This window comes from Magnolia sinica, chromosome 4 (genome assembly GCF_029962835.1).
Source record: "Magnolia sinica isolate HGM2019 chromosome 4, MsV1, whole genome shotgun sequence".
NCBI lineage: Eukaryota > Viridiplantae > Streptophyta > Magnoliopsida > Magnoliales > Magnoliaceae > Magnolia > Magnolia sinica.
Window position 1 is genome coordinate 38,045,959 of NC_080576.1, and position 24,334 is coordinate 38,070,292.

The window sequence follows — 24,334 nt, forward strand, 5'->3', positions numbered from 1 at the left end:
ATGTAAAATGCCATGGATCACCTCCTATTGTTCTTCTTCGGAGAAAAATAATCAATTGCTTAGTTGTAGCATTTCCATAAATGAACCCACCATGGATTGTGGATGCTCATACCATACCTTAAAAACTCAAAAAAATGAAACTAGACTCACCCTTGTTGAATCGACTGGACCAGATTTCACCAAGATTCTAGAAAAACTCTCTGGCCATGACTTGGTCAAAATTGAAGAGAACCCCAACTCATACTTTTAAAAAATATCTCTTCAATAATTAATTAAAAAAATCTCTTAAATAATTAATAATATTTAAAAACCACTGAAAAACTCATACGAGTTTTTGAGAAACTCAGCTGAGTTTTTTAAGTTGAGTTGACCCAACAAGGCTATTTTTGTGTTTTTAAACCATCGCGCCAAATCTCCCAAATGGTAGGTCATAATGCCTCAATCATCGACGTACAAATGAACAGCCAAGAAAAGAAAAGAAAAAAGACCAGTGTCCACATTAAATGGGAATTAAAAGAAAGATGAAAGTCATAAGATCTTCCAATCTAGGAGACTTTGGGGGGACATCACCCTTCCATGGGGACCTACATAAGATTAAACTCTATCAGTGTATTTGAAAAAAATGGGAAAACAAAATCACGTCTTCTTTCAAAGAAAATGAGGTATGCTTGCGACAGAACATAGCCAATGAATCAAATGTATGAAAAAAAATTATCAAGGGACGTGGCATACCGAAGAATTGGTGCATAATGCTTCCTTTACGACATTAGAATTTCTATGGGCTGCATTCAAGGCCATCCATATACGATTGTTTGTCGTAGTATTGATCAAGAAAACGACAAAAAGAGATTTCTCCTTTCCTTTTGGAGCCACAACATCCTTCGATACTTTGGCTCGAATTTCAAATGGTGGGCCACTTTCAGCATCTTCATTCTTAGTAACTAAACCAAGAGTGTAGGATATTCCATCACAGTCTAGATCAGCAGCTCTTGAAGGTACCGCATCGCACAAAGCAAAGATATCTCCGTTCTTTGGACCAGAAATATCTTTTCCTCCCTTATCCAAAACATTTCTGAAAGGTTCCATGGAAATGCCATATGCAAATATCTTTTCCTACCTTATCCGAAACATTTCTGAAAGGTTCCATGGAAATGCCATATGCCGACTCCTTACAATCATATAACCCAACTGATCGTATTCTATAGACTCGTGCTGTAGAGAGAACCTTCATACTAGAACACAATTCGGTCCGTGTTTCCTCGATCAAAGAAAAAATGAATGATCCATAATACTGCTCTATGGATTGAAATCTCTTTGGGATCTCTCTCACCTGCAAAGACAGGTGGCTCTGAAATTTCACATGAAAATAGGAAACAAGGAGAAGTCAATGGCACTATTGATTCACCTCATACAGACCAATTCAAGATATTTCAAGTTCAAGATAAGATGAAGAGAGAGTTGAGAGAAACATAGTCAAAGATGAATAATGCTGTTTTAAAATGCGAAATTTTGTTTCATTTCTCTTAATCTAGTTTGCAATTTGCTTGAGAGTTCTTAGCCTACAATTGGATGCACAAACAAATATTATCTCGAGCATTCAATTCAATGAAGAGCAAATCACTAGTTTAATAATGTTTCTAGCAACTCTGACACTGCAGTTCCTTTTCCCATCAACTCCAACTTCAAAGTAGCAAAATGTATACACGAATGCCAAGGAAATGGAAATATGGTTATTTCCTCTTCATTAAAGCATAATATGCAATTTGATTCAATAGCGAATCAAATGCACATTGGTGCACTCTAAGTTGGATTGTGGAAGTCAAAAAGTAGTTGAAGAAAGGAAAACATCACATGTAGAGTGGAGCGAGGCATACGATGGAGGCGTTATGCGTTGTCCAAGCGCTATTAAGTGCAAAGAGAGGAGAGAGTAATGGGAGCAAAAGTGAGTGAGAGAGAGAGAGTTTAAATAAGGGGAGAGAGGCAGTGCATGACTGACCTCAACCACATAATGGGGAACAGTTTTTTTAGTCTGCCACAATAATGTTGACTGACATCATATACAAAGAGCAAGAATCGAGGACGTTGAACCAGCTCGGATTCCAGTGTCTCTATACATACGTGTCTATACACTAAGCAACCACTGCACTAGGGCACAACCTTCCAAACTTTCTAAGGCTTGCCCTAGACCCACATGACCACACCAGATGAAGACAAACCTCGATTAGGATCACTCTGCCAGCATACACACTTATCATCTTATCGAGTTCAAATCACAAATCTTTTGAAACGTTCTTTGAAGTTTTTAGAAAAATAAATTATTAAGGTACGTACAATTTCAAGAAACAATTTGTAAATCATTATCTTGTAAAACTCAATAATGTTGCAATGGATAAGTCTAAAGTTGCACAATAATCCAAGGAACTTGGTGTAACTGCCAAAGGGTCTATCTCGTGCAACTATGCAATTTAGAATCAACTAAGGGGCTATTTGCTTTCTCAATTTCATGGTAAATATGCAGGAAGTGTGCATTTATCATTTACCAATGTAATTCCAACAATACTCTCAATGCAAACGTGATGTTTTTGCTTTTTGAACCCTAAAATCGAAGGGTGTGAATTTCATGCGGGGCCTACTATGATGTATATCTCTTACCACGTTGCCCATCTATTCTACTAGATGATTTTAGGCATGAGCCAAAAAATGAGGCAGATCCAAAGCTCAAGTGGGCCACACCATAGGAAATAGTGGGAATTGAATGGCGTATCGTTAAAAACTTCTTGGGGGCCTCATAAGTTTTGGATCAAGTTGATATTTGTGTTTTCCCCTGCTCCATGTTTGTGTGGCCATATGAACGAGTTATATGAAAAATAATGGGCTTTAGGGAAAATAAAAAAAAACTTTCAATGGTGGAAGTTTTGCTGCCTCTGTTTATTGTGATGTGGGGCACTTGAGCTTTGCATCTGCCTCATTTTTAGGCTCATGCTCTAAAATGTTCCAGTAAAATGGATGAATGGCATGGATATGTCACATACATCACTATGGGGCCCACAAATTTAAGTAGGCCCTTTCGAACCGGTTTTCGAGGTGGAAATACTCTTCTATTTTCAAACATGTGCAATGAGTAATAAAGACCTATTTCCTAGGTATTTACTGTGGAAATGGAAAATCAAACCGCCCCTAAGCCAGTTTCCTAGCAGTACATTCTTGGCCAAATCAATCATGACCTTCGTACTAAAGGCTAAAGTAGCAACACTCGATCTCATCCTCCTATATGCAAAAGTGTTAAGGGCAAAAGGGTCACCTACAATACTAGCGTGCTTGCACAATGCAATTATTGAATCGAATTAGGCACCAGTAGGTAAATTGGAGTGTAGTCCAACTCAACTCTTCAAGCACGTGGTCGCTCACCCACGCTGTAAAGTAGACATTAATAGGCATACATGAAGCCTACACTGCGCAAGTCTGACCTAAAGCACGTGAGTACTGCCTTATCAACTCCTAATCTCATTAAACAGAGGTCCCGCCAAAAGCATACGAGTATTGGCTCAAAAAACTCCTAACCTAGCTCCATACAGGTCATGAAATTATCGGAAGATAGAGGTCTCACCCAAAGTGCATGCGAATTTAGCACAATATCTTCTAATCTCACTACCACTATGAATGTCATTCAACTCTAAGAATCCCATCACCAGTCACTCAAAGCTATCCACTGTGTGATGACATGAGCCAATACACACTAACACGTGTAAAAATTCATTTGAATGCACTCAACATGTTAGGGATCAAATAATACATATACATAGTTGTAACTAGATATGGTCGTGCCTTGTGCCACCTCATCTTCTACATCGCTATGAAGGCAGTTGAAACTTAGCATGCTTCCTTATCCTAAACATGCCTTCTACTCATATATCAGGGGTGGTTAATTCCCATGTGAGTGGGGAAGACCGGCCTGTCGACAAAAAAACAACGTTTGATGATCTAAGGCTAAGAAAAATTGATTGTGCATGCATATTTAATTGATATGTGGTTATTAAGAAATTTAATTTTATAAAATAAATCTTAAATATAAGACAATAGTAATTTATATCACCCAATCACTAGAGAGAGTGCATGGACTCTACCACATCTCAAGTGTGGAAGTCTCAAACATTGGATAGTGGGATCTTTACCATCACAATTAGTGAGGAATATAACTGAAAATCTTAAAAAATTGCCACTCCCACATTTACAAAAAGATACCATTTGTTTGAAATGTATTTAAACATGTCTCTAGCAATAGGTTTCGCCCAGTGTTTTGAATAGCACCCATAGCGTAGCTATGGCACTACGTAGCGTTAGCAAATTGTGTAGATCCCATGTAGTGTATGATACAGGGTTCGTAGTGTATGTAGCATTGTAGCATGCGCAGTGTATGTAGAATGTGCATAGCGTGCATAGTGTATGCTACGCCTTTTTTTAATAAATGGTAATTATATTTTGTATTTTGTGCTTAATACTCTCAACCTATGAGATTTTAATTTCTTTTTGTACTTGTGACTTACGGTTTCAATTAGAAATTATTAATTATAGTTTGCTTTAAAAAGTTGCTGATATGATAATAATTTGATTTGGTTTATGTATGTGAAATGGCTTTTGATAAATGATGATTAATAATTTGTTTGAACATGCTTGTACTTGAAAAAATGAATAATGTTTTAGGCATTTTTTTCTTACTAGTTATTATATTTTTTCTATTTTTAAATTAAGAAAATAGAAGTATCGTGTAGATTAAGCTATATGCTACGCTAATTACACTACACGGTACAAAGGGCTGACTATCGCTATTTAACATGATGGTTTCGCCATAGGATCAACTAACATTACTCGAGTAGGAATATTCAAGTACAACATGCCCATCTCTAACTTGATTTCTAACATAGTGATGTTTAACCTCAATGTTCTTGGATTTCTTATAGTGCTTTGGATCCTTCGCGAGGTTTACAGTTAATATGTTGTCATCCTTATCAAGAGAGGAGTTTTAGCAGTAGGAACAACACCCAAGGCTCTTGAGGTTGAGGAAAATCATCTTGACTATTTGCCAATGTATTTGGCCTAGATTACTTTGATATCAACTCACAAGGCCCACAACATAACATATATCTAGCCCAGTACATAGTATGGTACACATAACGCTACCTATTGCATTGGCATAAAGCACGGATGACATAGATTGTTTTTTCTGTATTAGACTAGGGATAAATACTTTTTGTTTAATTTACAGTACTTATCAATCAAAGTTTTGAATGATTTAGAATTGTGCATTATAAATATTTCTAGAATCTTCTCGATATAAGATGCCTACAACATGCACAAAAACTTCTTTGAACAATCTCTTGTGATTTTCACCCCGGTAGAAAATTTGCCTCACCAAGGTCTTTCATTTCAAAATTTGAAGATAGTTATTCCTTAGTTGAAAGTAACAATCCCATACTATTGCTTGCTATTAAAATATTATCGACATATAAAGATAATATCAAAAAGCGTCAACCAAATCGCTTCACACATACACAATGGACTTCTTCACACAAAGACTTTGAAAGAGGTAATGGTTTCATGGTAACTCATATACCACTACCTCAACAATTGCTTTAGCTTCTAAATAGACTTTAAGAGTTTGCAAACCTTGTTTGCCTGACCCTTTTCTACATATCCCAGGGGTTGTTCCATACAGATCTCATGTAAGTCTCTGTTCAACAAAGCAGTTTATACATCCATGTAATATAATTCTAAATCAAGGTATATGCATAATTACTAAAATGCAAATTGATGTAAATCTGGCCACATGTGAGAAAGTTTATTCATAATCAATACCTTCTAGTTATATAAAACCTTTTTGCTACTAAATGAGCTTTATACTTATCAATTGAACCATCTGCCTTTCTCTTGATATGAATTGGGTTCATCTTCATTTATTGTGATACATAGTACGACTCACCTTCTATTTCAAAATGTCTTTTAGCAATTCTTCCTCGCAAACTATGTTGCAACACAAGTACACTAGACGACGCACTACCACAATCATCATGAATCATAAGAATGACTTGATTATCACTGTTTAGACTACCACTCCCAATTTCTTAAACTACATCTAATATCTCATAGAGTTCTATTTCTATTCTGGGTTTCTTTCTATTAGGATATTCATCTTCCATAAATGTCACATCTCCATATACAAATTCAATCTATCTACCATGGTCTTCATATACTAACACATTCCTTCAAATGGGCGAGATACCGAATAAATGTATCTAACTTGTTTTTATTCAGAGCGGGAATTAAAATGTGACCCATTGAATTGAAAGCAAAGAGAAAACGATATGAAAGCAAAGAGAAACGATTCTCCTTTGGTTTTCTGTGTATTTGAGATAATCCAAAGGGGTTGAATATATAGAGATTTGCTGTCATCTATACAAGGTAAATGATAAAGATAGAATCATCTATCTATGGAAATTAGATATACAAGGCTTGTGGCCATACAAGGCATGTGGCTATACAAAGCATGTGGCCATGCGGCCTGTCTAGCGTGAACCCCACGGACATAAATCACACAATGAGTAACCTAGCAGTCCATAATTCAAAAGGTGTTTTGAAAATGGATTTTAAAGGAACTTTACTCAATACATACGCAATTATAAGCAAAGCATCTCCCCAGAAGGTAGTTGGCATAATTACATGAGAGATCATAAATCTGACCATATCTAGCAAATTTCTATTTCTCTTTTCGGCTACACCATTTTGTTGAGTATAAGACAATATACTTTTGAGCGATGTCGGCATTTTCACAATATGATTTGAAGATGCCTAATGTGTATTCTCCACAAGGTATTCCGAATTGGTAACGGTGGCCATAACGGTCACCACCATTACCGATACGGGTATCGGCCATAACGGCCGATATGGAGGCGTAACGACCGTTACAACGCCTGTAATGGTTGAAAATTTTCTTTCACCCGAAAAATTCTGAAAAAACATCTAGAAAATCAAGAATAATGTAAATATTTCAAATATGTATTCTTTTTTTTTTTTGAACAAGTTTATGGTAGTGTAACGGTCCACTCTTTAGTGAGAGTGTTGTATCAAGTTGTCTAGTGAATTGCTTAATATGATTATGTCTCTAATGTTTACACATCACAATCAACATTAGAACTAGAAATCAGAAAAAGGCATAAATATTGCTTTTTTAATTTTTTGAAAAAAAAAGGCCCTCGGAGATTCTATTCGCTCAAATCACTTCAATCCACAGTTTTAATCTTAAAAGCTATAGTAAGAGTGGTTGAAATATGTTGTAAAATGATATAGGAGAGTTTTTGGAATGAGAAAAGTGAAAAAGAGGAGAAAATTGAATTTAAATAGAAAGAAAAAAAAAAAGTGATCGTTTTTCGACCGTTACGGGAGTAATGGTCGTTATGCCCCGTAACGGCCTTTATGGCCACCGTAACGGCTAATACGATCTCAAAAAACTAACTGCTCCTTTTCACCCCTGTATCGCGAAACAGTCATGACTGTTACCTATACGTATCGGCCTTTACGGGCGTATCATAACAGATACAGAACACCTTGATTCTCCACCTCTACTTGTCCTCAACTCTTTGATGCCTCTATTTAATTGATTCTCTATTCTAATATATATTTTTGAAAATAGTCGAGTGCTTCTAACTTTTGAGAAATTAGATATAATGTTCTACATTGTTCGTAATCATCAATTAAGGTTATAAAATACTGGTAGTCATTCGAGCTCACCCATTCAGGAGTCAACATGTACCACTGTGTATAATCTGTCAAAGTTCTTTAGATCCATCTATTTTAGGGAATAGTTTTCTAGTTACTTTTCCTAGCACACAATATTCACAGAAAGGCAAATCTACTCTCGTCTACATTCTCGGTAAACCTTCTCGTCCTATCCTCATCATTCAATCTTCTTTTATATATCTCAATATGTTGTGTCATTTAATAGATTCGGATACAACACTAGCATCGAACACACTGCAAAAAACGAGCTACTTGGCATTGACGAAAAACTATTTACAACATCTAATTTAGGCAGATCTCCTAATAACTCACCCTAAGCATGTGTTACATTGTTTTCCTTCAATGAAACTCTATCTTCACAAAATCTTACATATCACAGGGTTGGAAGGATTGTGGAGGTTTCATGGGATAATAGTTGGGCAGATACAATCGGTTTTGAAATGGATGTGGCTGCTATTGGGGTGAGCATTACTGATAACAAGACGGATAAGGATGGAAATGAGGAATGGGTGGATGATAAGGTGGATTAAAATGATTATTGGGAGCACTATATCTGTCTATTCTTATAAACCTTTACTTTAATCGAATATTCCTCTATTGACTTTCGGCAACAAAAACACACTACTTCTAGATAAAGCTACTTTTGATTTAACTTCATGCTCTAGACGATGGGCTAAGTTCCTAAAAGTCTTTATTGACTCATCATGATTAAAGATGTTTTTAATGTGGGACCATGAATCTAGTAGAGATCGAAACATCCAATAATTATCTACTTTTATTTTAAGATGCAGCCTACATTCAGAAACTCTATCATCATCTATTTCATCTTTTTAATGTAATCCTTAACGGAACATCTAACCAGCATCTTATATGCATCGAATCTCATTCACATCATCTTGATCTTAGTGTTTGATATTTTGACATAAAATTCAACTAGGGCATCCCACATATCTGTGGCAGTCTCATAAACTTTGTACGTGGAGATCAATTCTTTAGAGCTAAGAAGAATATTTCTAGCAGCTCTATTGTTTTTCTTCAATTGTTTATATCTCTACTATGCAAGTTTCAGGCTACTTATTTGAATGTCTTTATATTCTATCTCCAGCTTTCTCATAATGATTTTTAACGTGTACAACACATTTTCTGTCTACTAGGATCCTAACAGATCTGCAACAGTCATCAAAATTGTTCCCGTTAAATTTTTCTCCTTTTAGAAGGTCGGCCACAACTGATTTAGGCATCATTTCTTGTCACTACATCAAGTTAGAGTATCTTGTATTTCTTTTCAAAAGTAGTTGTAAAAGGTGCATCTCCCCAAAAGATAGTTGGCATATTTGCGTAAGCTACCATAGACCTAACCATATTTAGCACGGTTTCATTTCTTCTTTCATCATGACCATTTTACCAAGTAGTGTAAGCCATGGTATACTGATGAGCAACACTGACATTTCACAATATGATTTGAAGATTTATTTTACGTATACTATCATCCCTTCTCAACATTTTGATTCTTTTAGCTAATTGATTCTTTACTTTAATCTGTATTTCTAAAAGTAGTTGAATGCATCTGACTTTTGAGAAATTAGATATACTATTCCATATCAAGGGTAGTCATCAAGAAAAGTGTATAAAATACTATTAGCCAATTGAAGTCGCATATTTAAGGGTCCACATGTTAATATGTATAATCTACAAAAGTTCCTTACGTCTCACATTCAAGGGTCCACGTATTGCTGTACATAACCTGGAAAAGTTCCTTATATCTGGCTGCTATAGAGAATGGTTTTATAGTCACCTTTCTTAACACACAATATTCAAAGAAGGGTATGTCAATGTTCCTAGTAAACCTACTCGTGCTAACCTCATCATTCAATCCCTTTATCCCAATTTGTTATTACAATTAATAGATTCGGATACAACACTAGTATCGGACACAACAACAAAAGATGAGCTGCTTGGTATTGACAAAAAAATTACTTACAACAACTAGTTTAAATGGGTCTTTAGACAATTCTCCCCAAGCAAGTAGTACATTGTTTTTACTCAGTGAAACCATGTGTTTACAAAATCTTATATCAAAATTCTCTTCAACTAGACACATGACAAATATTATATTTCTTCTCATCCCGAAAGCAAAAAGAGTGCTTTTAAATGGCCTGTCTTTGACTTGATGCGATATGTAACAACTCCAATGACATCCTACTATGCATTGTTTCCTATATATATCTTGTGACTTCGAAGTGGGATAATCCAAAAGTCCACAAAGCCTTCTCCATCCTTTTTCACATGCATTGTTTCCCCTAAATCCACAATCCATTACATGACAGACTGTAATGGTTGTGAAGGTTTTGATGTAGATATTATTTGTTGAGATGCGTATAGGTGGTGTTGGAGTGGTCGTTGATGGTAATGAGATGGACACAAATGGATACGAGGATCCATGGGTGAACAATAGAACAGATTGGATTGATGATTGGGAGCACTCTGTTTGTCCATTCTCCTAAACCTTTTATTTCATCAAATATTCTTCTTTTTTTTTTTTACTTTCAGCAACAAAAACCACACTACTTCTAAACTGAATAGCTTTTGACTCAACTTCAGATTCTAGATAATGGGCTAAATCTTTAAAAGTATCAATTGCTTCGTTGCAATTTAAAATGTCCTTGTTGTGGGACCAAGATTCCAGCAAAGATCAAAATATCGCTATGATTTTTTTATATTTTGTTAAGTCACGGCCTACATTCCGTAACTCCATCACTATTTGTTCCATCTTTCTAATGGTGTCCTTAATGTATCATCCAACTGGCATCCTGCATGCATCGAATTCCATTTTGCATCGTTCTAATCTTAGCATCCAATATTTTGGCGTAGGGCTTAATTAAGGCGCTACACATTTCCTTAACAGTTCCATAAATTTCATATATAGGGATCACATCTTTGTGCATAAAGTTAATAAGGATATTTTTGTTTGTTTTGTTGTTTTTCTTCCATTTCTTGTATTTTTGTTGCGCAAATTTCAAACTACCCATTGAAATATCTTCACCTTTTTATCTCTGACTTTATCCTAATGGTTTCTAGGGTGTATAATTCATTTTCTTTGTCCAATATAACAAATCTGTGCTGGCCATCAAAATTGTTCCCATCAAATTTCTCTCCTTTCAAAAGATCGACCACAACTAATTTGGACGCCATATCTTATCACTACATCAGGTGAAAGAGGGTCTTGTATTAGTCAATCAGAAAACACGTTCAAGACACTTAATTTTAATAATATTCATGCATAATCATCATCAGTAGTCTAAAAGGTCGAAACTGGCATCACATAAACTAATTGACACAAGGGCAATACAGTCATTGCCAGTCTGACCCCAAAAGTTCCACTCACTCGATTAGTCTTAGCAGAAACAATCATAGTCGAAAGGACAATAAAGGAATCCCTCCATGGCAATACTTAGGTAACGCTTACAATAACAAAACCTAATTGCTTCATAACATATTAGAGAAGCGACGCTATGACTTGTGTGTTGCAATGACACTCGCACGACACAAACAATAGGAATACGACATCCTCTAAATAGAAGAATTTCACATAGGACGATAAATAGGTAAATAGGCAACCCATCTCATTACTCTTTCCCGTCAGAATCATGTCAATCGATGCTCTAATACCATTGTTAGGGGCGTATGGATAGCATGACACATTATATTTATTATTATTGTTGTTGTTGTTGTTATGGATTGGATGACAGATTACACACTGGGTAAAGGAGTTGAAACACAGAACCCAGTGGTCTGCTCAAATCAACCACATATGAGAAGACGAACCAATTCACCTCACAGACTATATGAAAGCACTTGTGACGTAAGGAAGGACGCGATGAGGTCGATCACTGTCTTCCTCAAGGATAACTACTCTGAATCCACGGAGCATCTCTGGACTCCTCACAGAGCTCGAATCCACAAGGGATGAAAACAAAAAATAATTTCTAATAATTCAAAATAAATTGATTGATGATTAAAAAAAAACAAAAAAAAACAAAATTACAATCCTTTAAATAGTGAACTCAAACCTAGTACGGAGTTTCAGACTCAAACTCCCTAAAAATGTGACTTACTATAAATAGTAAACTTACTATTTATAGACAGTCATGATTCTTATTAGACTTCATGGTTTTCAACCAAAAATAGTAAGTGTCCAATTTGGCCTAACCACATTATTCTCCTAATTTTTCTAAACCCTTTTCATGTTGGGCACGACTCTTAAAACTTAAAGGATCAAAAGTTATGATCAAATTAAAACTTACTATTTATAGTAAAAATGGAAATAAAATGGACTGTCAACCGTCGATATGATGGAATCTCGCAAATCCAGTGTGGGCAACCTGGGCTATGCTGGGTTGGTTGGCTAAAGTAGCTTCTCCTACCCCAAAATCATATACGGTACGTCGAAAAACTCATTCCGATTTGCGAGATACGACTGTTTTAAGATTCTGACGATCCTTATCACTTCCACCTCCGATCGGGCCTTCTCTAGTCCATCTTAGCCATGAAAGTGTCCGCAACCCGCTCTATATCAGTCCCCTCAACTTCAAAAGAACTCATCCTCGAGTTCTCGTCCCACTTCAGTTCATGATACTAGGTCAAGTCCGCGACGTTGAAAGCACGCAAGATCTCCATGTCATCTGAAAGATCAACAACGTAAGTGTTGTCATTGATCTTTCGGAGGATTGGTACTAGTCCAATCTTCTCATTCTTCAACTTTTTGTAGGTCCTAGTCAAAAATCTATCCTTGCGTAGATGGACCATAACATGGTCGCCCACCTCGAACACCTTTTGTCGTCGATGCTTGTCGGCTTGCTCCTTGTACTTGTCGTTTAAGGCATACAACTTGGCTTGCACATCCACATGAATGATCGGGATTCGATCCGCTATATGTTTTGTTGCAATGCTCATGCCCGAGAGCTTAGGTAAAGGGACCAAGTCAAGTGTATGGCGAGGCACTCGACCATAAACAATCTGAAACGGGGACTTCCCTGTCGAGCGGTTCACCATGTTGTTGAATTCAAACTCCGCTTGAGAGAAGGCCAAATCTCACTACTTTAGTATATCACCTGAAATATACCGAATGAGGTTTCCTAACGTGAGAGTCACAACTTCAGTCCGTCCATCAGTCTGTGGGTGGTAGGCACTGTTGAACTGAAGTTGTGTACGGAATTGATTCCACAAAATCCGCCAGAAGTGGCTAATGAACTTCATGTCATAGTCAGAAGTAATGGTATCGGGAATCCCGTGTAGCCGCACGACCTCTCTGAAGAATAGATTCGTCATGTGTGTTGCATTGAGGGTCTTCTTACATGAGATAAAGTGCGTCATCTTTGAAAAACAATCTACCACCATTAACACCGAATCCATGCCATGCTGTGTTTGTGGGAGACCACTTCTTTTAAGCTTCGTTGAGCGTCTCGTTGTAGAAGGCTACTGGCTTGCCTTCCTGTGATAAGACTCCTCCAATTCCGACATATGAGGTGTCACACTCAACCTCAAACAGTATGTCGAAACTAGGAAGAACCATAACCAGTGTTGTGGACAATCGATGTTTGATTTCAGCAAAGCTCTTGCTAGCTTCATTGATCCACTGAAACAGACTTTTTTTCATGCAATCTGTAATAGGTGCGTCTATAGTGTTGAAATTCTACACGAATCGATGATTGAAGCTTGTCAACCCATGGAAACTCCTCACTTCATGAATGTTCATCGGAATCAGCCATTCCATAATGGCTCGCACCTTTTCATTGTTCACACGGATGCTCATGGACATTACAACAAATCCTAAGAACAACAGGTTGCCTGTTAAAAAACCGCACTTCTTCAAGTTGAAGTACAACTTGTTAATTTACAGGACCTGTAGCACTTGCCTAAGATATTCCATGTGCTTTGTCTCACCCTAGCTATATATCAGGATGTCATCAAAATATTCTACCACAAACTGACCAATGAACGACTTCAACACTTGATTCATCATATGCATAAAAGAGTTTGGTGTGTTCGATAGACCAAAGGGCATTACCAGTCACCCATACAACCCTTCATTGGTCTTGAATGTCGTTTTCCACTCATCACCAGGCCGGATACGAATTTGATGGTACATTCTCCTCAGATCTAGTTTAGAGAACACCTTGACACCTTCTAACATATCGAGCATGTTGTCCAACCGCGGTATTAGGACCGATATTTAATGGTAATCTTGTTAATTGCCCAGCTATCAACACACATACGCCAACTCTCATCTTTCTTAGGCATTAACAACGCTGGCATAGCACATGGGCTCATGCTCTCTCAAAAGACCCTTACAGATCAATTCCTCCACCTACCCCTGAAGTATCTCAAACTCCTTCGAACTCATCCGTAGTGAGGGCGGTTGGGTAAACTAGCCCCAAGGACGAGGTCTATGTAATATTGGATTTTACACATGGAGGGTAATTCATCGGGTAAATCTTCGGGTCAAATTTCTTTAAATCCATTCAGCAACGGCCTTAAACTTTAAGTAACATTTAAGGACTCCGATTCCTTGCCCTTTACCACCACGGGGTACACATCGCCGGTTTCCCTAGATTCCTCTATGAAATCCCGAATAGGCAAGAGGGAGCTCCCCTCCACTTTAGAAGCTTCGAAGTGGTTCTCTAGTGCCATAGGAGCAAGGATCATCTTTCGATCATCCTTGACAAAAACGTAAATGTTGTCTTGTCCTCAGTGGGTCTCATTACGATCCGATTGCCATGGTCGACCGAGTAATATATGACATGCTTCCACATTGACCGCATGTAGACACCTCACCCCACCCCAAGCTAATAAGCTAATTGAGTTTAAATGGATGGATGGGCAACCGAACCCCGATCCCAAACCCTAACCCTAGAAGCCTAAACCCCGGGAACCCCAGTCTTAAACCTTAAACTCAACCCAGTCAACCCAGTCAGCCCAATCCTAAACCCTAAGAACCTAAAATGCTATAGCCTTGAGTCAACTCACTGAGTTAACTCACCCGGTCAACCAACCCAACCCCACAACCCAGTCAACTCACTTAGTTAAGCCCAAAACCAAGCCCATACCTAAGCCCAAAAACAAGCCCAATCGGAGAAATAACTGAAACCTCAAAGCAGCAACTCTCACAACAAAACCTCCAAACACTTGGAAGATGTTGCCTGCCAAAGCAGGGAGTCCAAGTGGGGACCGACGGTAGCTTGACACTCCCCCTCTTTAAGGCAACGTCCCTCAGCGTGTGGAACTCACCTTTTTCGAGGCTCAAGTGTGCGGTTGAGGTGCGTTTACTCTGATGCCCATCTCCTTACCCAAGATTACCCTTTTACCACCTCATCCAACCCATGAGATGATGCGTGGCAATATCCAATCTCATCCCTTCAACCACTTTTTACCCCTAGGATCACCAAGAATTACAAGAAACGGGGTTGGAGGCTATAAATTGCCCCATTCCCTTCTTATTTCAACACAACTTCCATCTTAGAAACATCAGAAACCATCCCTTCTCACTTCAGAGGCCACACCCATCAAGGTCCATTCCTTCACCAAGGAGAGTAAGAGTGAGGAGAGAGAAAGAGCCTGGACTTGGTCTAGCCTAGCCTAGTGTAACACCACGTACTTTTCAGCACTCGGGTGTTACCTGATAACCGAACTTATGGAACCACTCATCCTTTGAATATATAACTGTATAGGTAATGCAGGTACTTTAAATAACACTCAGGTTCAGGGTATAGTACCAACGATGTATGGTCGTATCCGCTCCAAGAGAAGCTACACAATTCCTGCAGCTCAAGTTTAGCTGCATTTTCTTTTGTTGTATGTGTTAAATTATTCATTCTTATAATTGTAGTATTGAGACATTCGTTTGTATAAATCTTCGGGCAGCCACTTGGGTATTTGGATATTATATTTGGACTTACCTTTATGCTTGATTTGTCCCTCTTCCGCTAAACTGCGAACTCTGAAAAAGAAAATAAAAAGAAAAAAAAAAAATTTACGTGAAATTTGGCTATTTTTAAAAGTTATCACTCGGGTTTTGGAAAACGAGTCGTATACTCAGGTTTCAAAAATCGGGGCGTTACACCTAGCCAAAGTCCAAGCCTCCTGAGCTACCTAAGTTCAGATCTGATCCACTTAATCTAGCCTTGCGACACTACCGTTCATGCAGCCATTCAAGTCTCTATCAGTTTCATCGAATCAACGCATTATCATTATGCAACATGATAACCTCAACCCTTAACACATCACAACCTTGACCCACCCAACCTTGACCCTTAACACATGACAACCCCAACCCCAACCCTTAACACATGATAACATTGAACCTCACAACCTCAACCCTTAACACATGACAACCTCGACTTCAATAACCTTACCACTTAACACATAACAACCTCAACCCTTAACAAATGAGAACCTCGACCTTGATAGCCTTTCATCCATTTTTGGTAATAAATGAAGTGAACATATGACAACCCCGACCCTTAACACATCACAACCTCGACCCTGACAACCTCGACCCTTGTCATGTGTTAAGGGTCGAGGTTGTAATGTGTTAAGGGTCGTGGTTATGAGGGTCGAGGTTATCATGTGTTAAAGGTCGGGGTTGTGATGTGTTAAGGGTCGAGGTTGGGAGGGTCGGAGTTGTGATGTGTTAAGAGCCGAGGTTGTCATGTATTAAAGGTCGAGGTTGTCATGTGTTAAGGGTCGAGGTTGGCAAGGTTGAGGTTGTCATGTGTTAAGGGTCGAGGTTGTAAGGGTCGAGATTATCATTTGTTAAGGGTCGGGGTTGTCATGTCTTAAGGGTCGAGGTTGTGATAAGTTAAGGGTCAAAGTTGTCATGTGTTAATGGTCGAGGTTGTGAGGGTTGAGGTTATCATGTGTTAAGGGTCAGGGTTGTCATGTGTTAAGGGTAGAGGTTAGGAGGGTCGGGGTTGCCATGTGTTAAGGGTCCAAGTTGTCATGTGTTAAGGGTTCAGGTTGTCATGTGTTAAGGGTCGTGATTGTCATATGTTCACTTCCTTTACTACTAAAAATGGATGAAAGTATACGGACTAAATCCGTAGTGAAAGAATGTTTTAGTCCGTAGCGATTGGTACTATAGCCTAAGACCCACAATGGGGTGATCCGTTCCGTACATCTTGTTGGCCAGCTCGTTGTGGTCCCAAGAAGTCCTAACTTGGGCATGGTCCACTTCCAACAAACATAACAGTGAGCCTGGAAAGTTTCAACAATGAGTGACACTGTCACCATTGTTTTCTATTACGTGGCCCACACTAGCTCTGGATCAAGCTGATATTTGGGCCCTAGCCCTAAAATGACACGGCAAAAAGGATGGGCGGCATGGGTTGTACACATACATCAATGTGGGCCCCACGAGTTGGGCCTTGCACATACATAAAAAGGGCTTTCGCCATGTCACTCTCTTGGAATTGAATACGACTTAACTTCTTATTCACTAAAAAACTATACAACTACTGATATAAGGACAAGGGCAATTTGGTCTGAAAAACTTTTTAAGACCTATCAGATGACTACCTTCGGAATATTTAGAACTTCTGTTCGATTTAGAGATTTTGACCATACCACGGTGCTAGTACGGTCAAAATCCCTAAATCTAAACGAATACCCATTTGGGCAGTTTAATTTAAATTGCTCGCATGCCACGTATGCAATTCCCATGTAATTTCTACGAGTGGGAAAAAGAAAAAGGCTACTCGATAAGTGCATTTGCTTGACTACAGTTGTATCTAATCGCACATACACGTGCCAAACAATACATTTGTGAAAGATCCAAGCCATGAATCAGGTTGGCACCATTCTCTATATACCACGCCCCATAAATCAGGCGGGACCTCACATCAGGTGGTACAATCGTATTAAAACAAAACGGAGAGTTTAAAGAGATTCACCAGCGGTCCGAAAAGTAGACAACAGAACGAGCGAATCCCGCCAATATTTCTAATCGAGTATGATAATCGGGTAGGATTTTTATACGTGTGCTGAGTTGGCACGTGTAAACTCGAAGAAAGCTGCAAGAAACGAAGATCTAACCTTTCCTTTGAGGAGATTGTCGTTCAGTACGTCTTGGATGGACCAAGAGAAGACGAAATTCACCAAACCATTCTCTGCTTTCTCTATTGCCATTGCCTCTACTGATTTCTACACGCACTCACCTGAATTGGGAAAGCAGCTCTCTTTCTCTCTCTCTCAGAGAGTATAGGAGGGGTAGGAATATAATGAGTAATAATTATAGCTTAGGAATAAAGAAAGGCAATCTGGGGAGAGCGAACGTCGGCGTCTGTTCGAGTCTCCTTCTCTTCTCTTTCGTTTTCCTTCTTTATTTCTTTGACTGAAGTTCGCCATGCCTCCCATGCGTTTGTAGCCCTTGCTATACACACGCAGGCACTTATGTCAGTTAATTCACACGTGTGTGTGGATACGAGCTGTCCATCCGATGGGCCACACTCTTTAGATGTTGTGGTCTAGAAGTTAAACCGTTTCTTTTCCATTTCTCAAGTGGGATGCTTTGTATAAAAAAATTAGGATGGTGAAGTGGTTTTTTTCTGTAGCATCCATTTATTTTCGTAGGCTGGAGTGAAAAGGCCAGATTTTTGTAAAACAGTATCTAAGCTTTGTGGTACGCTGGATGAAATCTCGGATCTGTTACGTGTTTTTTGTATTAGCACGTCTGACTGAGTGTGTATGGGTATGTCGCTGGACGCGTGTCTGCATAACAACTATTAGGCCGAGAAATTTCCAATTGTGAACCCCACCTTTTACCACTGTCTTTTCCAAACCGTCCCAAACTTTACTTTTCAAAACTAAACCATTCGGTACGGACACACTATTTCCCGACGAGAAAACTTTTGTATTGGCCATACTGTAGATTCATAGCTACGGATTATAACCGTAGCTGTAATTAGCGTAGCATTAGGGCAACTAGGCCACTTCTAGTTCGGCGCAACCCTGCCAAGACCTGAGTTCTGGGGGGCTCTCTACACACGTGTGGAACCCTTTTTAGCCCTTTTTTTAGCCACAAAAACACTAGCATTTCGAAATTTTCCTAATCCCTCTCTCTTGAAACCCAAAACCTCCCTCTAAGCCCATTCCCTGCATCAAATCCTCCCTACCAAATCCCATTTCTCTATATCATCTTCATCTCTAGGCCCTTTATTTACCAAAATTCTTCCTTTTAAAACCAATTCCCTCAAAACCCCTCATTCTCTAAACCCATCTTCCTCAAGGGAAGACAGACTGGAAATTGAGCGAGGCAAACTGAAATTTGAGTGAGGCAAATTGAAAATTCAGCGAGACAAACTGGAAATTGAGTGAGGCAAAAAGGAAATCGAGCGAGTCAAACTGGAAATTAAGCGAAGCAAACTAGAAATTGAGCGAGGCAAACATGAAATTGAGCGAGGCGAGCTGGAAATTGCAAACTGGAAATTAAGCAAAGCAAACTGGAAGTTGAGCGAGGCAAATATGAAATTGAGCGAGGCAAAGAGAAAATTGAGTGAGGCAAACTAGAAATTGAGTGAGGCATACAGAAAATTCAACGAGGCAAACTAGAAATTGAGCGAGGCAAAGAGGAAATTCAGCGAGGCAAACTGAAAATTTAGCAAGGCAAACTGAAAATTTAGCGAGGCAAACATGAAATTCAACGAGGCAAACTGGAAATTGAGCAAAGCAAACTGGAACTTAAGCTAGGCTAACATGAAATTGAGCGAGGTTAACGCTCAATTTCCTGTTTGCCTCGTTGAATTTCATGCATCGTGTGAATCGCTGCCTTTAGTTTCTTTATATCTACGGATGACCCGAAAGAGGGGATGATGTATAGATTTAAGAATTAGAGGATCATGGGCTTAAGCCTTTCCACAGTATACTCAAAATAACAGTATACTTAAAGTCGACTCCACATCACTACACAACACACCTGGTGAGAGAAGTTACCCCCATTAAAACATTCATAATCATTTATTGGTCCCTCTGTGATGTGGTTCACATTGTATCCAAAAAGCTAATATTAACATCTTCTTTAGTGATTAACCACATGGGTTTAAAGTTTTCAAGTTTGAGTTGAGAAGAATGCCGAGGCAGCCTAATCTAACTAAAACTTAATACTTATAGTAAAAACGAAAATAAAATGGACTTTCGGCCATCGATCTGATGGAATCTCGCAAATCTACTGGGTTGGTTGGCTAAATCAGCTTCTCCAGTTTGCCTCACTCAATTTTTAGTTTGCCTCACTCAAATTCATGTTTGCCTCACTCAATTTCCAGTTTGCCTTGCTCAATTTCCTCTTTGCCTCGCTCAATTTCATGTTTGCCTCGCTTAATTTCCAATTTGCCTTGCTTAATTTTCAATTTACCTCGTTGAAATTCTAGTTTGCCTCACTCAATTTTCAGTTTGCCTCGCTCAATTTCATGTTAGCCTCGCTCAATTTCATGTTAGTCTTGCTCAATTTTATGTTAGCATCACTCAATTTCATTTTAGGCTGGCTTAATTTCCAGTTTGACTCGCTCAATTTCATGTTTGTCTCGCTGAATTTCCAGTTTGCCTCGCTTAATTTTCAGTTTGCCTTGCTCAATTTCCAGTTTGCCTTAATTTCATGTTTGCCTCGCTGAATTTTCAGTTTGCCTCGCCTAATTTTTAGTTTGTCTCGCTCACAATTTCCAGTTTGCCACGCTCAATTTCCTCTTTGCCTCGCTCAATTTCATGTTTGTCTCGCTCAATTTCTACTTTGCCCCACTGAATTTTCAGTTTGCCTCACTCAATTTCATGTTAGCCTCGCTTAATTTTCAATTTTCCTTGTTGAATTTCCAATTTGCATCGCTGAATGTCATGTTTGCCTCGCTCAATTTTCAGTTTGCCTCGCGCAATTTTCAGTTTGCCTCGCTCAATTTCTTTTTTGCCTCGCTCAATTTCCAGTTTGCCTCGTTGAATTTCATTTTTGCCTTGCTTAATTTCCTTTGATCCTCGTTGAATTTCATGTTTACCTCGGTCAATTTTCTTTAAGGCTCGTTGAATTTCATGTTAGGATTGTTAAATTTCATGTTAGGCTCGCTCAATTATCTATAGTTGTATGTACTTTTCTCTACTGAAGAAATGACTACAGTTTACATCTGTAGCCATAGAACTAATGGCTATGAAATTAATGAAGCAATGGCTACGCTATGCTACGGTTATAAACCATAGCCATAGATACATAGAATGGATGGTCCAACCATGATGAATGCAAGGGTATTTTCATCTGAAAATAGTATGTTCGTACAGAATGGTTTAGTTTTGCAAAGTAAAGTTCAGAAGCGTTTGGAAAAGATGGTGGGTAAAAGGTGGGGTTTATAGTCGAAAACTTCTCAAAAGGCTTTCCACGGGAAATCTGATTGGGTACCACGAGATGGATGTTCACGTTATATGCTCTATGGGGCCTACAATGATGCATGTGGTGTATCCATGCCGTCCATTAATTTCAATGGGAAAATTTATGGATGATTCCTATGAAGAGGTAGATCGAAGCTTCAGGTGGACCACACCACAAATCAATGGTAGACACTTAATCTCCACTGTTTCCTACGACGTGGTCCACTTGAGCCTTTATTTGCCTACTGTTTTATGCTCATGCCTTAAAATGAGTTGTCAAAATGGATGGACGGCTTAGATAAAAGGCACACATTGCAGTGGGCTCCATAGAGCCTGCTAGTCGGGGAGGGGGCGGTAAATTTTAGCTATGGAATAAGCTCGCAGCATAGCTACAGTTTATGTCCGTAACTAAAGGCATCCATAGTCCATAGCTTTTTCTCCATTTTTCTACACAAACCCTTACTTACATTTTCTGAGGAAAACCCATTAATTAAAAGGTCAAAACTAGAGAAAACTAATTTGTTATATGGTACAAAAAAAGAGTCTTAGTCTATGATCCTTCGTTTTTAGTGTGTCTAGATCATTGATTATGCAGAGCATACCAATGCTTCAAACACTCAATAGACTTAACATTGTATCTTATATAAGCTCCAGAAAGTTTGGAAGTTCTAGCAACATGTTTGCCTTACCTTGAGGCATCCAAAAGTCCTTGGACAAAAACAAAACTAGGTACATTCTACTGGAGAAACCAAGAGTCGATGCTCTTGACAGTTAGAGCAGAACCACCCAGGAGTTCTATTAATCAATCCAAACAATCAGCGCAGGTCACTGTTTGGGTCTTTGGATAATTAACATAGCCACCACCGGTGCCATGAACAGTAAGCGTTGGGCTGCAGCTCAGGTCTCTCAAATAGTCAACCAGTTATTGGTACTCAAACAGTTGGTGTAGAGCCGAATGGCTCTTAAGCAATCCCAGGAATCAAATGGCATGAGTTGTGGGAATGAAGATTTAAAGGGGTTTATAATGACGGGAGGCCATTATTTTCCTCCCATGAGATGGTTACACAGTTATTTCCCACCTACAAGTTAGTTGGGAGGTTATAAACACATGTCGCGCTGCCATTGGACCACTCAAAGTGCTTTCTGTCGATGCACGCTTAGTGCAAAACATCGTTAAACACAAAGCGGACTTTTGTTGAAGTGATTAGTGCTACATGGCTTATAGACACTTAGCGCAGTACGTCATACTTGATCCCATGCTCTCTCTCAGATAGTGAGCACGGATTGGAAACATGAATCCGCACTAGCTTCAACCGTTGGCGATCAGAGTGTATTGAAAGTGCTCCGCCTGACCTTGGTCAGCGCATGATGTGGATCCATGCTGACCTGGAGATGAGCACAAACCATCCTAGAGGAGCTTGTTACGGTTAGCACGTTTCAAATTTAATGAAATTTTGATGCCACGGTGTTGGGAAAATGTGTTGGAAATAACGAAAAATAAAAATAAAATAAAATTATTTATTTTTGTTTCACCAGGCTGAATCACGTAAAAATTCCGTTGTCCTTAAAGCGTGATTTGCCCCCTTATCAATTGTTGATAGGTTACATGCGAATTGCTTTAAGGATAGACAAGCCTATCTGGATCCTGTATTCAACAATCACGAAAGATCCACATAGGAACAATTCAACAAAGCAGATCTTCTAGTAGAATCAACTAGTGGATATGTTAACAATATTAAAAAATGGAGATGCAATTTGGAGGATTTGATGGATGAAGAGAGATGTGTTTGACTTGATGGAATTTGGACTGGAATGGTCTACTTTATATAGGCACTAGGGAGTTGACTGTTGCTAGGTGGCCATCAATGGTTCGGAAAGTTTGAAAAACGTTTCTGACTGTTGATCATTAATTTGAGTTGTTTCTGATCATTGGATCGAAAGATTTAACCGTTGGATCATCATAGCCCGTTTGTTTTTGAAATGTTGTGGCTTTTAAAGCTGCTAGCCGTTTTCAGAAACGGCTGACCATTTTGGGTTAATAATCCAACTATTCTCAGTCGCCTATAAAAATCCTGACTCATTTCAAACCCATCGCACCTATGCTCATACTAGACCACTCACACCATGATCATGATGCGCATGTGTGAAGTGTAAAGTGCACCAACTAACACCACTACGGCCACACTGCCCATGCCCTTGCCCGAGCACGCGCACGTGCGCTCGAGCCACACATGCCCACGCCCTTGTAAGATATTGGCCACTTTTAGTATAAATGTTATGCATTGACAATAATATTGATATTATCATCACTATTAACACAGCATGTGTAACTACTAAGAAAATTGACTGAAAAAAATATATAAAATCCATTAAAAAAACCATTTTTAAAATTTTTTTGGAGATCTCTACTTAAGATGATTTCAACCACTCTTGAATTGTTTGAAATCAAATCTCAGGCTTGGGAGAGAAATCAAAACTCAAGGGCAGAAATAGGTCGGAACTCTAAGGTGAAAAAAATATGAAAAATTCTATTTATGAGTGTTTAGTCAAAATATTAATTGGCCATCGTTTACTAATTACATCACATTGTTTTCTCTTTTTGTATAATTAATGTAAAATGTTGAAAAAAGGACCAAGGGACATTGGGTGGCAACATAGCTAGCTTCTTGAGGGGGTGTTTGGCGCATGGTATTAGATGGGATTAGGTGGGATGGAATTTCATTTGGTCCTGTGCCAATTCCACTCAATGTTTGGGAAGAATGGAAAAGCTTGGAATTAGATTAGATGGAATTGCGTTTGGTCCCGTGTGCCTGTTCCACTCAATGTTAGTAAGTTGTGTAGGTCCCACCATGATGTGTAGCCTATATCCACACCATCCATCCATTTTTTGAGATCATTTTAGAGCATGAGCCAAAAAATTAGGTAGATCTAAAGCTCAAGTGGACCCCACCACAGAAAGCAGTGGGGATTGAACACCTATCGTTGAAAATTTCTTTGGGGCCACATAAGTTTTGGATTTGCCTCATTTTTAGGCCCATGCCATAAAATAAGGTTACAAAACAGATGAACGGTTTGGATATAACATGCGTTATTCTCAATACTTTTTTAGCCTTAGTTGGGGGATCCAAGGGTGAGTAATCTAGACAAT

General features: G+C 38.7%; 1 protein-coding gene across 1 annotated transcript; it reads right to left on the reverse strand.

The window, feature by feature from the left end:
• Positions 1-566: 566 nt before the first annotated feature.
• Positions 567-18,048, reverse strand: LOC131244124 (uncharacterized). The gene is made up of 4 exons (XM_058243778.1): positions 17,881-18,048; positions 1,118-1,330; positions 733-1,056; positions 567-584 (listed from the first exon to the last, which is right to left on the reverse strand). Exons 1-4 carry the CDS (start codon positions 17,971-17,973, stop codon positions 567-569), a joined length of 648 nt encoding a protein of 215 aa, XP_058099761.1. The 5' UTR covers positions 17,974-18,048.
• Between the last annotated feature and the right edge of the window lie 6,286 nt (positions 18,049-24,334).

Excerpts from the sequence above, each read along its gene's own strand:
- LOC131244124 (XM_058243778.1), bottom strand. The coding sequence starts at position 17,973 with ATGGCAATAGAGAAAGCAGAGAATGGTTTGGTGAATTTCGTCTTCTCT. Across the intron at positions 1,331-17,880 it reads ACAATCTCCTCAAAGGAAAG|GTGAGAGAGATCCCAAAGAG; the intron begins GTTAGATCTTCG and ends CTGTCTTTGCAG. Across the intron at positions 1,057-1,117 it reads TCAGAAATGTTTCGGATAAG|GGAGGAAAAGATATTTCTGG; the intron begins GTAGGAAAAGAT and ends GTTTTGGATAAG.